At 42.0% G+C, this 17472-nt stretch overlaps 2 protein-coding genes across 5 annotated transcripts in view; both read left to right on the top strand.

Moving 5' to 3' along the window:
* Ppat (phosphoribosyl pyrophosphate amidotransferase) overlaps positions 1 to 8306 on the top strand; it is a 41103-nt gene extending 32797 nt beyond the window's left edge. The window contains exons 9-11 of the mRNA XM_006997351.4: positions 1064 to 1285; positions 3627 to 3747; positions 5911 to 8306. Coding sequence (XP_006997413.1) covers positions 1064 to 1285; positions 3627 to 3747; positions 5911 to 6107 — 540 coding nt within the window. The 3' untranslated portion in view covers positions 6108 to 8306. The remainder of the gene's footprint in view (positions 1 to 1063; positions 1286 to 3626; positions 3748 to 5910) is intronic.
* Positions 8307 to 14792: 6486 nt separating this feature from the next.
* Aasdh (aminoadipate-semialdehyde dehydrogenase) overlaps positions 14793 to 17472 on the top strand; it is a 29206-nt gene continuing 26526 nt past the window's right edge. The window contains exon 1 of one of the 4 annotated variants that reach the window (XM_006997352.4): positions 14793 to 14853. The gene's annotated coding sequence lies outside the window, so the exon portion shown is untranslated. Of the gene's footprint in view, positions 15270 to 17472 lie in introns of all 4 variants that reach the window. The other 3 variants (XM_015990464.3, XM_076546473.1, XM_006997353.4) reach the window with 3 other exon arrangements.

The raw sequence follows: 17472 nt of genomic DNA, 5'->3' as shown, positions 1-17472 counted from the left end.
ATAACTATCTGTAATGAGATCTGGTGCCCTCTTCTGGCCTGCAGGGATGCAAGTAGAACACTATGCATAATAAATAAATAAATGAATAAATAAATATTTAAAAGAAAGTAACACACCTTAAAGTAATATTCTACCACTGGGACCTCTTTAGGGAAAAAAAAAAAGCGAGTGCATATGCCTGTACGTTCTCTTGCATATACATAATAAGTAGTTTTTAATCACCAAAGACTCAGTGAGTTGTCCCTTGACCTCCATAAAAGCTCTGGTGTGCATATGCCTGTATGTGCTCATGCGCACACACAATTAGCTAGTAGTTTTTAATCACCCAAGATTAGAATATTGGCCCTCATTTTTAATTTTTAACAGCATACAGAGTAATGAGTTTCACTGTGATGTTTCATACACTTGAACTCCACTGTTCTTACTCATCCATTCCCCACGGCCTTTCCTCTTTTCCTTCGTGGTCTCTGGCTTGCCCTCCAGTAGTTCTCCTTTGTGCTTTGCTATCACATGCATTCCGTCCGTTACCCTTTGTTTCCCCCTTCCCTTATGACCTCTTCTTCCTCTCTCCTGGTCCCCTTTCTGTTTTCATCAGACACACACACACACACACACACACACACACACACACACACACACACAATACACACTCATTCAGGTTGTCTCACTTCTCTTTGGTGATGTGCCCATCTTTACTCATCTTTGTAAACTTTTTTTTTTTTTTTTTTTTTTTTTTTTTTTTTTTTTTTTTTTTTTTAAAAGGAGCTGCATGTGGTTGCATAGGCCTGCAGTCCCAGTACAGAGCAGCTGACGCAGAAACCCTGCTGTGAGCTGGAGGCCGGCCTAGGCAACATAGTGAGACACTTCTCCCAAAACAAGATGGCATCGTGAATATAGAGAATTTAGTGGTGGAGCTGAGCGTCCTCGCTTAGCTTCTAAATGAAGTAGTGTGCATGTGTTATAGAGATGGCTGCCTTGAGGAATGGATGAATGCCTCCTGTCCCTCAGAGGCTTCTTCTTAGCCCAGTATGGCCACTAACTGCATTTATTTTTCCTCTGCCAGTGTGGACTGCCATATGTGGAGGTGCTGTGTAAAAACCGCTATGTGGGAAGAACCTTCATTCAGCCAAACATGAGGTTAAGACAACTTGGTGTTGCAAAAAAATTTGGCGTGTTGTCTGACAACTTTATAGGCAAAAGAATTGTTCTCATCGACGATTCAATTGTGAGAGGCAATACTATCTCACCTATCATAAAGCTCCTCAAAGAATCCGGGGCAAAAGAGGTAAGTAATGTTAAAACATGCGCCGAAGCACCAAGAACTAACTGTTTGATGTTGGCATCAGAGTTACTGTATCCAAGTGATAGTCCAGTGTGATTTAACTTTGCATATCGGATTGCTTTGTGATATCGGGGCAGCAATGTGGAGACCATATGTTAACTGTTCTTACACTCTACAAAGTTTAATCCTTAATAGATTAAAAAGCCAAACAGACGAGAAATATCACTTTTTTTTATATTTAAAAAAAATTTTTTTTGTAAGATTTATTTATTTATTATGTATACAGTGTTCTGTGTGCATGTATCCCTGAAGGCCAGAAGAGGGCACCAGATCTCATTACGGATGGTTGTGAGCCACCATGTGGTTGCTAGGAATTGAACTCAGGACCTCTGCAAGAGCAGCCAGTGCTCTTAACCACTGAGCCATCTCTCCAGCTCCCCCCCCCCTTTTTTTTTAAATCTTAACAAAAACAGAACAACAACAAAAAACAATCAAGAGTATTGGTTGCTTTCTCTGTTTGAAAATATAGAACCAATTCCTAATACAATAAATTTAACCCATTAAATCATTTTTGTATCATTGTGTCGTCTGTAAAACAGTGAACTTTCTAAAAATTGCTAAGCATGGATCTATTTGTGCTGTGTTAAATACTTGGATGCATGTTATGGGCATACCTTGTTTTCATATACTTCACTTTATTGAACTTTATATACTGCAGTTTTTACAAATTGAAGGTTATTAAAATTGTTTTTGAGTCACCCTGAACTATGCCTTTTAAAATTGATGCCAGACTTAATCAAGAAGCTTGTTTGTTCCCACCAGCCATTTCCCTGTTCCCTTCCCTTTGGCCTCTCTACTCCCTAAAACACAGTGGTGGACACTGGCTGTAAATAAATTGCAGTGGCCTTGAACTGTTTGAGTGATCGGATGAAAAACTCCTCACTTAGAAATCCGCCTGCCTCTGCCTCCCGAGTGCTGGGATTACAGTGTGCCATCACGCCCAACTCAACATTCTCTTGAGCAAAAAAAGCCAGTTCCGAAATTAGGCCCTAGCTCTCCCATTCTTCAGAGACTGAGAGCCGTGAGCACACTACAGAAGGAAAATAGAAGGTATTGGAGATGGTCTTGTGAAGTTCAGGGGAAAAATTCTCCATATCATGTAAGTGTAGGGTGAAGCACCAGATGTTGGTGTCCAGAGTGCAGCAAGTTATCCAGAAGTTCAAAGAGGATAACTGATGGAGGTGGCCGCAGCAGGCAGACTTCAGCCTTAGAACTGAAGACCCTGCCATCTAGACCTTTTTAGAGAGAGCGAAAGCATGCCCAGCTCTGATGCATCAAAGGGTGAGCAGACTTGTACTAAGAGGCAATATAGCTGGTGACTTTACTATTCAAAACTCCTAAGGCCCTTCATGTTACAATTAATAGGCTTGGCTGTGCTCTGTGATAGGCACAAGCCTGGACGGCGGCAGATCTGTTCATAGTGTGGTTTGCGGAGTATGTAATGCTTGCCCTTCACAAAATGCTCTTCAGTTTGGATAACCACTGCTCACTTATATCACACCTACACATAACTTGCAAATGGATTAAATATATAAAGTGACATGCTGGTGTAATGAAATGTGTCCTGACCATTTAAATCTGTGTGAAGATTATATAAGACAGGCAGATTGTTCTTACAAGATCTAAGATTAAAAAGAACATGTGGATGCTTGCTGGTTATAAAACTATGTACATGAACCTAACAGAAAGGTCAAAAACAATAGTAGACAAAAGGAGCCCTGTTATGATTAGTAAGATTTTCATTATAACCTGGTAGGTTATATCTTTTTAATAGGGTAAAATAAAAGATCAGCAAATTGTCACTTAGGTATTAAAACAAAAGTAGCTAGGAATGTATAGTCATTAAATAGGAAGTAAAAGATAAGGAGAATGAAAATAACTCATTAAGAAAAAAAATGTATGGGCTGGAGAGATGGCTCAGTGGTTACAAGCACTGGTTGCTCTTGCAGAAGCGCCAGCTTAGATTCCCAGCACCCACATGGTGATTCACAACCGTTCCTAACTCCAGTTCCAGGGAGATCTGATACCCTCTTCTGAGATCTGAGCATGAAGCATGTATATGGTGCTCAGACACACATGGAGGCAAAACCCTCACACCTAATATAAAATGAATGGATCTAATCATTTTTTTTTAAGAAAGAAAAAAATTACCTACTCAATGAAATGATTTCTGTGGTTTACCTTGTTGCTCATGTTGTTGATTGAATGTTCAGTGAGACAGTTTTCACAGTGGGAAAAATGTATAATTAATATTACTGAGTTTAAGTGATGATTTCTTTCTAAGGTGCACATTCGTGTCGCTTCACCACCAATCAAATACCCTTGCTTCATGGGAATCAACATACCCACAAAAGAAGAGCTGATAGCCAACAAGCCAGAATTTGAACGTCTTGCAGAATACCTCGGTAGGTAATAAATTTTCTGTAGATTTTAATTGTTGGTTTGTTTTAAATTCCAAGTGTACTTTTGTGTAAAGCAGCAAATAGTTAGAAGATACATTGAGTGCTGGGGAGATGGCTCAGCATCATTATATTATATAACTGCACCATGAGTTATGGGGACCACAGTTGAGTTCATAAATGCTGGGTAGGTATTGGTACCTCTGTAATTCCAGACTCGGCATGTGGATAAGCTGACCTCCTAGACTAATGGAATCCGTGACTCTGAGACCCTTAACCTTGGGCCTCTACAGCTGAAACATGTACACACATGTGCTTGCACACATATACATTGGGAGAAAAACCATTCACAGTAGCACCAAAAGTTATGTCTTTTAGAAATAATATAAAGATTTCAGTTCCCGCTTTGTGTGGTAGTACATGCCTTTAATCCCAACAGTGGAGGCAGGGACAGCCGACCTCTCTTAGCTCAAAGCCAGCCTGGTCTACAAAGGTAATCCCAAGCCGCCAGCCAGGGCTACAGAGTGGGACCTGTAACATAAAGGTGGCACCAACTCAAGGTGCTTGTGATTTGGGGTGGATTCCCAGGAAGGCATCATGGCCTCAGAAGTGTTCAGTTAATGCAAAACTTCATGATGGAGCATATCAGCACTGCAAAGTTCTGGAGTGGCATATAAAATACAAACTACTGTCACAGCCTAGGAAGTGTGGAGTGGCGTGTAAAATACAGCAGATACACACCACTCACTGTCAATAGGAAGTACACTAACAAAGACAGTGAAGGACTCTTACACATAACGTGTAGACCATGTGCCTGTGAACTTGAAGTTGGTGCAAAATGTGGAAAGAAAGTTGTTATTCTGTTTAATAAAGAACCAGAAACTTCAGCAAATACTGAAAATCGAGCTTCTGACCATAGGGGAAGCTGCGAAAGGAAGACGGGGATGGAATTTAGATGTTTCAGGTTTTCACACTAAAACTTTAGTTCCCTATACAGAATAAAATGTTTGGAAACACCGTGGCATGTTATATAATCTACGGAAATTGTTTAGAAAACCATATTACCTAATATCAAACTATCCAGTGTATAAAACAGTTTATTTTTATATGTACACATACAAAATCATGTGTAGTGAGTTTCTTCAAAATATTTTTACATACTTTATTCCATTGTTTTTACCTTTCCCAGTTTGGAAATCCATACTCAGAAAGAAAAATCTAACGTTCATACTCAAGTGGAGATACTGCCTTATTCGTAAGGTCCTGTGATGTTCTCCCTCATAAGCTTGTCCTTCCCAGAATTCCATTGTTTAGAATTCTCACTTTGCCGCCATTGTTTCTACTTATACACAGTGTAGGCTAGCTTTGTGTGTTACTGAAGTGTGTGTCCTTATGGTTAAAGTCCCAAAGCTACATGAAAGGAGCCAGGCAGTATAATCAACTTCCACGCTTTTTACCTACGTTCCCAATTTTAATTTTACTATGTTTTCTATGTATGTATGTATGTATGTATGTATGTATGTATATGTGACATGTTTGTACATGTACATATGTATGTGTGTATTTGCTGAACCGTTGAAATAATGTGAAACCCTGAAATAAAACAAGATTATTACCATTATTATTTGTTAAGCAGACATGGAACACTATTCTAAAAAGTAGATGTGTTGGAGCACTTTTTATGTTAGAGATGTAGGTAAAAGCAATATCAGAAGAGAGAGAAAGTGTTTCATCACTTAGAATAACTACACACAATCAGAAAACTCCCCCTACACACATGGACGGACACACACACACACACACACACACGCACGCACGCACGCACGCGCGCACACACACACACACACACACACACACACAGGATTTGTCCGTTCAAAAATCCAGGGACTTGTGTATTCTAAACACGCATTTCTAACCCCAGGCCTCATCCCCCAGTTTTTCCCTCCCTTTTAAAGGTTTGACTTGTCCTGGTTGGCTTGAACTTGTGGTCATCCTGCCTCGGCTTTCCAAGACACTGGGATTACAGGTTATAAGTCATCACATCCAGCTTCCGTTTTAGAAAGGCTAAAGGAGAATTTTCATTAAATGATGCTTTCTGTAGCTGTGCTGTGGTAAAGCATGTTTTCCCTTCTACAGAAAAATCTCCTGACATTTCCCTTTCCTCCTCAGGAGCCAACAGTGTTATATACCTGTCAGTGGAAGGACTGGTTTCATCTGTGCAACAAGAGATAAAATGCAAGAAGCAGAAAGTGAAAAAACGTGACATTACAATTCAAACCAATGGAAATGGTCTGGAATGTTTTGAGAAGACGGGACACTGTACGGCTTGCCTCACTGGGCAGTACCCTGTGGACCTGGAATGGTAGCTGCCTGGACTGAGTTCCTGGAGACTGAAAGTGATGGAGAAGTGGTTTACAAACTATCTGTTACTCAATTGTTACAATATAAGTAGATGCCACATGCTTATATACCTTCATAGGCTTTGAGGATTTCTGAGGTTACTAAATTGCTATAATTAAACCATGATGATTACATGTAACCCAACATGTAGGGATTCTTTTTATACAAGAATTGACTTTTCACCTAGGAGAAGACAGGAGGCTACTGGTATTTCCCAGGCCCGTGCTTGAAGGGTTTGCAAGAGGTTAGATTAAGGATCTGTAATGCACACAGGACATGGGCCTTTATAATGTTTCATGGAAAATTTCAATTCACTGTGCTCCATAGGGATCTAATCTGTACAGTCAAACCTGTAGTTATGGCCTAGCTCTTAGATTCCCCTCCACCTCCACCCCCAACACACACACACACACACACACACACACACACACACACACACACACACACACATATTTGTTGTTCTGGGGACCAATAGAAAACTTAAAAAAAAAAAAAAAAGCTACTTGGGAAGCCAAGACATGGATTCTTGAGTTCAAGGCCAGCCTGGGCTTTCTGCCTCAAGATAAACAGTGTCTTTCTAGCCGGGCGGTGGTGGCGCACACCTTTGATCCCAGCACTCACGAGGTAGAGCCAGGCGGATCTCTGATCTCTGTGAGTTCGAGGCCAGCCTGGTCTACAGAGTGAGATCCAGGACAGGTACCAAAACTACACAGAGAAACCCTGTCTTGAAAAGCCAAAAGAAAAAAAGAAAAGGTACCTTTCTGTGCCTCGCAACTCCATTTATTTAATGAGTCATTCATGCATCCAGTACACAGTAGGAATGCGAATACATGTCTAGAACTATCATTTTACCCCTACATTTTAACAGCGCATGGTCATTAGCTTTTGCTAAATTAGTTTGCAGTTTCATTATGATGGAGGGAAATGTACAGGTTTGCAGACCGTTGCCACCTCTCTTTGGAATGCACCAGAATGACTGAAAAATATATCTATCTGAAGCCTTTTTTGTTCCTACACTTGACTAGAAGATGTGATCAATGATATTTAGTGTCTAACAATACAAGCCTAGCAAATTACTTAGTATGTTGGAAAGAAAACAAAAATTTAATTCCAAGTAAGCCTTTATTCTTCATTTGATTAGACTTGGCTGTTTGAATTGAGTGTTTGATCTTTGCAGCCATGCATACCCATACATATATACAGATGATTGAAATTGAGCAAATGGAAACCTAGTGAGGGCCGATTTTGTTTAATGGCTAAGGAGACAGCTACTGTTTTGGGAATTCGATTGCCTGTACCCAGGTGTCAGCTCATAGTCATGTCTTTTCTACTTTGTTTCGTTAGGTCTAGTGAGTGAGTGTTTTGAAGTTTTTTTCAGGATGCAGACTTAGAGGATCGAGGTGATTTGCTTACAAACTCCTGTTTGTGTAAGATTGTTCACATGCAGAAATAATTATTTCTATATTATTGCCAAAATTTGCTGTATAGTCTCCAAACCCCTTTAGAGGTATAGTATTTATTAATAACTGAAATTGTTAGTCTGCATTTGGGATATAGTCTCGTGTTACGTAATGGCAGGTCAAGTTAAGATGGTAGTTCTTTAAGGTCATGTGCTCCAGTGGCTGAAGTGGTCCTGTGACAGAGGCAGGCAGATTGGCATGTTACAGCCCTGGGGCCATTTCAGTGGGTGTCGCCTCTTATGGTGAGCACATTACCCATGGCAGCATGGACGGTAAGCCTTTAGGTCAGTTTTAAAATGGCCTTATTTAAATTTGATGTTTTAAAAAGAAACTCAGGGAAGGTACTAAAACCAAATCTCTAATTTGACTTTTGTGTTTTCCATAGTTTTTATTTTGTTTTATTGGGATACTTTTATAAAGGGAAAACAATGTCCTGGTCCTTCGATAATTGTACGACTTTTCGTAATTATTTCTTCATCATGACTTTTTATTTCACAAGTTTCTGAATATGAATTAAATTAACATTTTTTACTAGTTTCAAGCCTTCTTTTATCTGCTTAAAATGTATATAACCAGAGTACTATATGCTGAAAAAATATGAAAAATGTGTTTGAACACAGTTAACGTCACAAACTGTAATGTAAGCCTACTTTTTTGTTACCTTTTGTGATTTTTTTTTTGTGACAAATATATGTAATAAATGTGTTTACATGTGTTCTTTTTAAAAATCGTGATAATCAGTAGATTATGGTTAAATAACATGAAGACAGTGATCTTGATCCATACCTGGCACCAGCTAGTCAGATCTTATTTCTCTGATTCAGGCATTTAATAAATAGCGCATCTCTTATGAGCTGTGTAAACTTAGGCCAAGTGAGAGGGCAGTAAAGTGATTTGAAAATAGAATGCCGAGTCAGCACGATGCAGAACAGCTTTGGAAACCCTGGAAGCCCGTGGTTCAGTGTTCAGAGCGTTCGAAGAGCTTCGAAACTACAAAGTAAACAAATGGATAAACCAGTACCTCGAGACAGTGGGGTCCTGTGCCGTGTTAAAAAGAAGCTAGCTGCCTCTAGAGGTGGCGCACGCCTTTAGTCCCAGCACTTGGGAGGCAGAGCCAGGCGGATCTCTGTGAGTTCGAGGCCAGCCTGGGCTACCGAGTGAGTTCCAGGGCGGCCAAGACTGTTACACAGAGAAACCCTTTCTCAAAAATAAATAAAAGTATTAACATGTAAAAGAAGACTGTGGCCCACACCTTTGATTCCAGCACTTGGGAGGCAGAGCCAGGCCAATCTCTGTGAGTTCCAGGCCAGCCTGGTAAGACTGTGAAAATGCCACACACTAAGTGATTTCAATTGGCTAGTGGTCTAGGGAGACAAAGACAGACAATGAGTGTCAAGTTGGCAGGGAGGGAAGGAAGCTTGAAGAGTAGGAACAGCACTGTGGGTCCTAAAGACTGCAGCATAAAATCCTCCCACGTTTCAGGCCTGCTGGTTTATAGAACTCAGAACTAGAAATTACCTTGTTACTAAACTCCAGTCTGCTGACCTGGCCTGGAGATTTCTGACATGTCAGACTCCACCGTTTTACTGTAATTTCCTTAATTACTCCATCCATCTGGGTATTTACATCCTATTGCTTATTTCTCTGGAGAATCTAATACCGTGGCTCATTGTCTTGAAAAGGTATGTCTTCAGAGTCACCCCCTCACTGCCTTCTGAGCAGTGGACAGTGAACCCCACAATGCAGCAGTAACCCGGTTGTGATAAATGTTTTGGGATAGGGTCAGCATGTGCTATATATTATTAGTTTTTTTGCCCCGTTTCCCCCCCCCCCCCCCCCCCCCCCCCCGACAAAGTTTCTCCGTGTAATTTTGGTTCCTGTCCTGGATCTCACTGTAGCCCAGACTGGCCTCGAACTCACAGAGATCCAGATCTCTGTGAGAGAGAGAGAGAGAATATAAGTATAGGTGCCCCCAGAAGCCAGAGGCATCAGACTCCCTGGACCTGGAGTTAGGTAATTTTGAGCTGCTGGGTATGCGTACTAGGAACAGAACTTGGACCCATCTCTCCAGCTCAATCGTGTGTGTGTGTGTGTGTGTGTGTGTGTGTGTGTGTGTGTGTGTGTGTGTGTGTGTATGTGTGTGCAGGGACATGTACATGTGAAGACCAGAAGATAATCTGTGGGAGTCATTTATTGTGTGGGTTCAGGGGAGCAAACTCAAGTCTTAGGCTAGGTGGTAAGTGTTCCTACTAAGCCATCTTGCTGGGTCCTAAGCATGTTTGTTTTAAAAGTGTCTTCCATGACTGTTTGCTGAGGGCTGGGCTGGGCTCCAGCCCTGTACAGAGGGGAAAGGAGAGCAAACCCGCCCAAGAATGAAAATCGGCGTCCTTGAGAACAGAAGGTGAGAAAAGAAGCTGTGTCCCTGAACACAGCCGAGGGTGAATCATTCCCCAAACTAAAGCCCTGGGCTTATCCCGTAATATAAAAATGCCTCTGATGGGAACAGCTTCTTCAAGTCTTAACCGGGAGGAGTTGACGTGCCCAGGACCCTCAGTCCATCAGGAGATCCCTGTCCTTCTGAGCTGATGGTCTACCCGCTGCCTGCTGTTTTACTCTTGATTGTGATATATTTACATCACTCAATTGAAACCAAAAGCTTGGCTGCCCTCAATCATTCTCCATAAAGGAAAAGCAGTTTCCCAAAGTGTTTTTGAAAATAAATTTTTGAAGGAAGCAATGCTGTTCACTTCTGAGGTAATTGGGAGACGAGAGGCATTGAAATGGGCAGAATATGAATGTGAATGTACAGATGACTTTCATACTTTGTTGCAATTGAGACAGTACTTATTTAATACCAGGAATTAGACTTGGAAACAATGTATCCATTATGGTTATGTAAGAATTGCATATCACTGTAGGGAAGGGACTGATTATAAGCTGATTGCTGATGTTACTGTTTTAGGGCAGCAGACTAGAGAGGTTGGTGAGTGAAAGGGAATAGTTAGGGTAAGGCAATGTCGCTTTTTGCACTGGGTTACACTTCAACACAACCCCCAGGCTTGAGGGAGTTAGGCTCGGAGAGATGTATACACACAGTGGTTTGTTTTACAGCAGAGTGATTCCCTCACTATTTTTTTTTTTTTTAATGGTAAGTAGGAGCAGGCTGGCTTTTTGCCTTTAGGAAGGCAGTCCTTCCAATATGAAATTCATCACCCCAAACAACTGAAAAAGTGACCTGGATAAAGAATGACTGAGAATTTGTATTCTTGACACACCTGGCAAGAAGGTACAGGCACACTCAGCCTGTAACAGATGGCCCTCACAAAAAACAATGCTGGGTGAATTCTCAGAAATTGAAAGAAAAAAAAAAAAAAACGAAAGAAAAGAAATAAACTCCTCCTGAATCATGAGTTGGGTGTTAGCGAAAGATTTGTAATTTCTAGGGGCTTAGAAGCATCACTCAAGTGATGTTTAAACTGTTCTATCAAGCTTTGGAGAATGCTTTCTCACCTAAAAAAAATCCAGGCCAAAGAACAACAAAAAAACAAACAAACAAAAACCCATTGGGGCTTGGTATGTGGAGAAGACTTACCACTGTCTCATGGCTAGAGAGGCAGGAAATGGTGTGGTAACGTGGAGCATGGGGGTAGGTAGTGACCTGTTATGAGGGACCAGGCTAGACAGACAGTTGTCTCAGTGTTTGGACTCAGCTAGTCCTGACCACACTAACCAGCAGATTCTCCCAGCTAACACTGGTCTCTTCCTGCCAACTTTCCCAGCATAAGTAGACAAAACGTTTAGAGATGGATGGGAGCGTTGCAGCCCAGACCTTGACAGTGCCGGGAATGCGCCCGCCATCCTTGATACTGGCTTGAGACAAACCAGGTACATTGTAGCTTGGGTGAAATCACTTCTGTCCACGAGTCATGTGCTTATGACTTACGATTCACGAAAATCACAGGCCCTGAGTCTGTCTCAGTTTCACGGACCTCATTCCACAAAACGTGTTTACCTTCCCGAAAAGTGAGTCTAAGTGTGGTGTAGATCTATCTGTAGGCACTGGGATCTGGAGTTCAGCCCATGTGTATCAACTCCAACAGTTTTGAACGATATTGAATTGAAATGCACCCTACCTACCCTCTGCAACCCTTGGTTTTCAGAAAGCTTTGAGATAGGAATGAATGATCATGAGTCATTACACACTCCAGAAAGCCTCTAACATGAGATAGCACAGAACCAGCAGAAGGGAAAGAAGCCAGCTGGGGAGAAAGAGGAAATGGAAAGAAGGGGAAATGAAAACTGCTGAAAGAAGAGAAGAACCCCAACAAGCAGACAGATGGGAAAAGAGGCCATGGATAAGCACCAAGATTGCTCCTTCACTTAGAACAAAGGTCTGGTGGGCTTTTTTCACTTCTGGCTTACCCACCCAAATATGCTCAAGGTCAGATCTGGACATATCTCTGCTTCCATGAAGCTCTGTGCCCATCAACTCCTTCATTTGTTTAAATTGACCCATCCAAAATAAGGAGAGGGGAACCCACCCTATACCACTAAAAACATTTAAATGTCTGGGGAGAATGGGTGAGGGGGACTCAATTTTGGTCTTCAAAAATCTCTCCACTTGTGGAGGAGAGTCTGTCGTGTGTGAGGGAGTATGTATAACCTTTGCCTTTTTTTGTTTTGTTTTGTTTTGTTTTGTTTTTGTTTTTGAGACAGGGTTTCTCTGTGTAGCTTTGCGCCTTTCCTGGAACTCACTTGGTAGCCCAGGCTGGCCTTGAACTCACAGAGATCCTCCTGCCTCTGGTTCCCGAGTGCTGGGATTAAAGGCGTGCGCCACCACCGCCCGGCAACCTTTGCCTTTTAATAGAACTTGTTTGCTGTGAGTGATTTATTTCCTATCTTTTCAATTCTTTAATTGGTGGAGAAAACTAACCCAACCTAAGATCCCTGGATGATAACACTTGCATTAATAGAGTGATGTCTGGACCTGATATAATAGGCCTATAATTCCAGTACTTGGGAAGGCAAAAGGTTCTTGAACCTCTGGGTCAACATGGGCTATGTTGTGAAACCATATCTCAAATAAATAAATAAATAAATAAATAAATAAATAAATAAATAAATAAATAAATAAATAAAAAAGCAAAAATCAGACATCTGAAATATGAAAGGTTAAGGGTTGAGTTAGCAAGTTAAGAGCTTCCTAAAGCCATGCAATAATGGAAAGGATTTAGTAAAATGCATTCAAAAGCTGAACCAATAAAAAGGTACCCTTTTAGAAGTGTATACTTAAATCCCTCGCTAGAAAAACTTGAAAGCCTCTAGAAATAAGGAATTTTAATCCACCTTTGAAATCAGCCCAGGCAGTTCTGATGTAATCTGCCAGAGGCTGGAACCTCAGTGCATCTAAGTGAACAAGAGAGACTAAGAAGTGAAGTTCTAATTTCTTTTTTTTTTAAATTTATTTTTGTTTTATGTATGTTGGTGTGCTGCCTACAGGTATGTCTGTGTGAGGGTGTCAGATCCCCTGGAACTGGAGTTTATAGACAGTTAGGAAATGCCATACGGGTGCTGGGAATTGAACCCAGGTCCATCTAGGAAGAGCAGCCTGTGCTCTTAACCGCTAAGCCATCTCTCCAGCCCCGAGGTTCTAATTTCTATAGAGGCACAGAGACAGGTATGCTGGCTAGTTCTTTGTCAGTTTGACACAAGCTAGAGTCAGGTGGAAAGGGGGACTCTCAGTTGAGAAAATGCTTCCTTCACGTTGGACATTTTACTTGATTAATGACTGATGTGGGAGGGCCCAGCCCACTGTGGGCAATGGTACCCCTGGGCCTGAGTTGTATTTAAAAAAACAAACAAACAAAAAAACGGTCCAGCGGTTAAGAGCACTGGCTGCTCTTCCAGAGGACCCAGGTGTAATTCTCAACACCCACAGGGCGACTCACAACTGTCTGTAACTCCAGTTCTTGATCTGACAACACGACCCTCTTCTGGCTTCAGCCACCAGGAATGTATGTAGTGCACGGTCAAACATGCAGGCAAAACACCCATACACATAAAATAAAATAATTTAAGATACAAAATCTTAATTTAAAAAAATACAAAAAGAGACAGGCAGAGAGAAAGAAAAGAAAGCAAGCTAATCAGGCCATGGGGGCGGGAGCCAGTAACCATAGAGCATTCCTCTATGGTCTCTGCTTCGGATCCTGCCCCCAGATTTTGGCCTTGATCTCCTGTCTGGGCTTCTCTTAGTGGTGGAGTATGATGAAATAAACTATTGATTCCCCAAGTTGCTTTTGGTTATGATGTTTTATCACAGCAATAGAAAGCTAACTAGAACAAGCAAAACACTAAAAAGACGTTTGGAGATGCCCGTAGTACACAGGAAAAATGCAGTTTCCAAATGGGTATTTCTTGAACGGTTTGGTACAACAGCTTCAGCCCTCAGCAGCCCAGGACACACCCCTAAGCCTTTTCAGGCACCGTGATGGATGCTCAGTGGCTCTTTCACCTCTCATCCGGAACACAGAAACAAAATTCCCTGCTCCTTTTCTCTCTTCTGGAGCACAGTAACTCACCACAGTTGTGACCCTTCACGTTTATTGTAATACCTGTCGCCCTTAGGGCGCTGTTCGCCTCAGATGGGCTGGGTTTCCTCAAAACAGCTGCAGATTGTTTTGGATTTCATTCTGACAGGGGCCTTCCCTTGCGGGCTTCACCAGTGTAGTGACATTCCCACCAATCTTGTGTCCTCAGAAAACGTGGAGGGGATAAGGGCAGTTAACTCTCAAATTCGGGGGTGATTTCTTCACTTCAGCCTTTTGGGCTATTTCTACCCCCACTTAAGGAACGAGGAGACTGCGTGCGGCTCAAATTTCAACAGTGATGGCTGTCAAGAGTGCTCACCGCCCTTCCAGAGGTCTCTTTCGGGGTCCCGGCACCCACGAGGTGACTCACAACCACCTGCGACTCCAGCTCCAGGGAATCGGCCCGCACCTGCGTGCACATGGTGCACATAAACTCATGCAGGCACACACACACACAAAGAGATATACAGGTCTGCCGCCTGGACCGCACGGCAGTTCCCAACCTGAACAGCCGGGCTCCGCCTCTGCAGACGCAGTCCCAGGGCCTGCAGGACAGTGCGGCGCATCTGGGCGGAGCCCCGTCAGCCATAGCCACGCCCCCGGCGCTGGCGCTGACGTCACGGGCGCGGGAAGATGGACGCGAGGAGCCCGGTGGTGGCGAGGTAGCTTTACGGCTGCGGGGCATCCGCTGCCCGCTGGGAAGTGTGCTCCACGCGCTGTCGTGAAAAGGTGGGGTGGGGGCCGAGGAGGCCGGGCTGCTTCCGCTGGAGTCCGCCGGGCGTCGGGAGCCGGCTCGGCCTGGCTCGGAGCCTGGGAGTCTGGCCAGCTAATCCGTACTGTGTGGCCTCCGGGTGGGGTCACCCCGCCTCCCCCCGGTCGGTGCCCTTCAGTGAAACGCAGGGCACCTGCCTCCCTCGCCACCGCCTAGCGTGGTCCCCGAGAGCCAGTGAAAACGAGTGTTGGAAGCCACGTAACTCAAGGTGGCGGCGTGATGTGTGTGTGTGAAGACGCCGATGGATAATTTACCAGTATTTGTAATGCCCAGCCTAGGGAGAGCCCGGAAAAGCAGGATTTGTTGGTGACTAAATAACATCATTTACAGTTACACATGGGCTAGCCGTTTAAGCTTGATCGTATAACGAGAAATCTGCTTTGTTCCTAAAAGTCCCCCTTTAAAAAGCCGTAGTTGACTTGTTTTTATTATTTATTTAACATTAAAGTATTTGTGGGGGGTTGGGGGGGCAGCATGCTAGAGGAAGTCACGAGACACCTTTTGGGAGTTGGATCTCTCCTTCCATCATGTGGGTCCCAGGAATTGAACTCAGGTTTTCAGGCGTGATGGCCGGTTCCTTTATCCACTGAGCCATTTGTTGGCCCAGGTATATCTGAGCATGGAATAAATTACGTTTATTGGAGAGAGAGAGAAAAAAATACATATACATAAATTTAATAACCGAAATGGAAATTCTAGACAAAACTGAATTTTGCCACCGGGAAACCTGTAAATTCAAAGTAGAAACACTTACTTATTGTATATATTTTGTGTGGTGAGTTTTGTAGTTTGTTATAAAAATGACACTTTCTCTTTTTAAAAACATAGTTTATAGTCCCATTATTCCACTGCTGTGAAGTATGTTATTAGATTATTATTTTCTTGTGAGAAATTAACAGTTATACATTTGTTTGCTTTCTGGAGGAAAAGCAACTTTGAAACAGACTAATTTTTTATTTTATTCAGTTGTGTCATTTAATTAACATCAAGTTGGTTAAAGAAAAGGGCGTCTTAAACCCATAAAATTTGAAAATGTCCAAAAGGATGCTAAAATATTGAAATGTGATTCCTAAGTATCAAATTTAAAAATACAAGATAATTTTAATACTTGTATTTTTTTTAATAAAAAAATACCATTTATGTTTTACCTGCATGTATGTATGTGTACCTCGTTCATGCCTGGTGTCTTTAGAGGGTATTGGATCCTCTGGAAGTGGAACTATGGACTGCTATGAGCTACCATGTGGGTGCTGATACTGAACCTGGGTCCTCTAAAAGAACAACGGCTCTTTAACTCCTGAGATGTATCTCCAAGTTCAGACTAGATTTTTGTAAAAATAAGTATAATACATAATGTGGACAATGGGTATTTAAAGAAATTTATTTGGCTGGTTCGTGTTCATATGTAAGCAAAAATAGCAGGAGGTACTCTACTACACTAACCTTATATTCCAAATAAACTCACTCCCTATAACTGTAGTACATACTGTGGTCTGTATAATTTGTATAATGACCATTTGTATATCTGTGGAAAATCATCTTTTGTGTATCACAAAAGTTAGTACTTATAGAAATGTTTATTAAAAAGAAATACCAGCTGGGCATTGCTGGTGCATGCCTTTAATCATAGCCCTTGGGAGGCAGAGCCAGGCGGATCTCTGTGAGTTTGAGGCCAGTCTGGTCTACAGAGGGAGATCCAGGACAAGCACCAAAACTACACAGAGAAACCCTGTCTCTAAAAAACAAAACAAAACAAAACAAAACAAAAAAAAGATTTATTTATTTTGGGGTGGAGAGATGGATCAGTGGTTAAAAGAAATTGTTGCTCTTGAAGAGTTCAGTTCCCAGCACCCACATGGTACATGACAGCCATCTACAACCCCAGTTCTAGGAGACTGAACAGGCATACAGGTGATGCACATGCATACAAGCAAAAAAATTCGTACACATAAAATAAATCTACAAAAAATACTTTATTTTCTGTCTATGAATGTTTTGCCTGCATGCAAATTTGTGCACCATGTTCATTTCAGGCGTCAGAAAAGAGAGAGTAGGATCCTAGAGTCAAGATGCTTATAAGCTGCCATGTGATACTGGGAAATTGAACCCCAGACCTTTGGCAACTAGTGTGTTTAACCATTGAGCCACCTCTCCAGCCCCTTTTTTGGTTGTTTTTAAAGTGTATATCCTTTTGACATTGTGGTCAATTGAGGAATAAATCTACATTTCTATCTTTAATTCTATTATGTGTCTGTCACGTTCTTCCCACATGTGTAAGTTCTGATCCAGTGTGGGTTCAGCTGTCATCAGATTAATTTTTATGTTTTCAGCAGAATTGCCATAGGTGTTTTGTAAATTTAGAGCTTCAGTCGTGGATCTTTGACACAACTTTTTGTTTGTTTTAGTAACACAAAATACTGCCCTTACCTTAAGGACAGTAAGAGATAATTTATTGTGAGCCAAATATGAGTGATCAGGTTCCAGGGACAGAGATTTAGGTGACCCTAAA

This window comes from Peromyscus maniculatus, chromosome 10 (genome assembly GCF_049852395.1).
Source record: "Peromyscus maniculatus bairdii isolate BWxNUB_F1_BW_parent chromosome 10, HU_Pman_BW_mat_3.1, whole genome shotgun sequence".
Taxonomy (NCBI): domain Eukaryota; kingdom Metazoa; phylum Chordata; class Mammalia; order Rodentia; family Cricetidae; genus Peromyscus; species Peromyscus maniculatus.
This window is presented reverse-complemented; position numbering and strand designations above follow the sequence as displayed.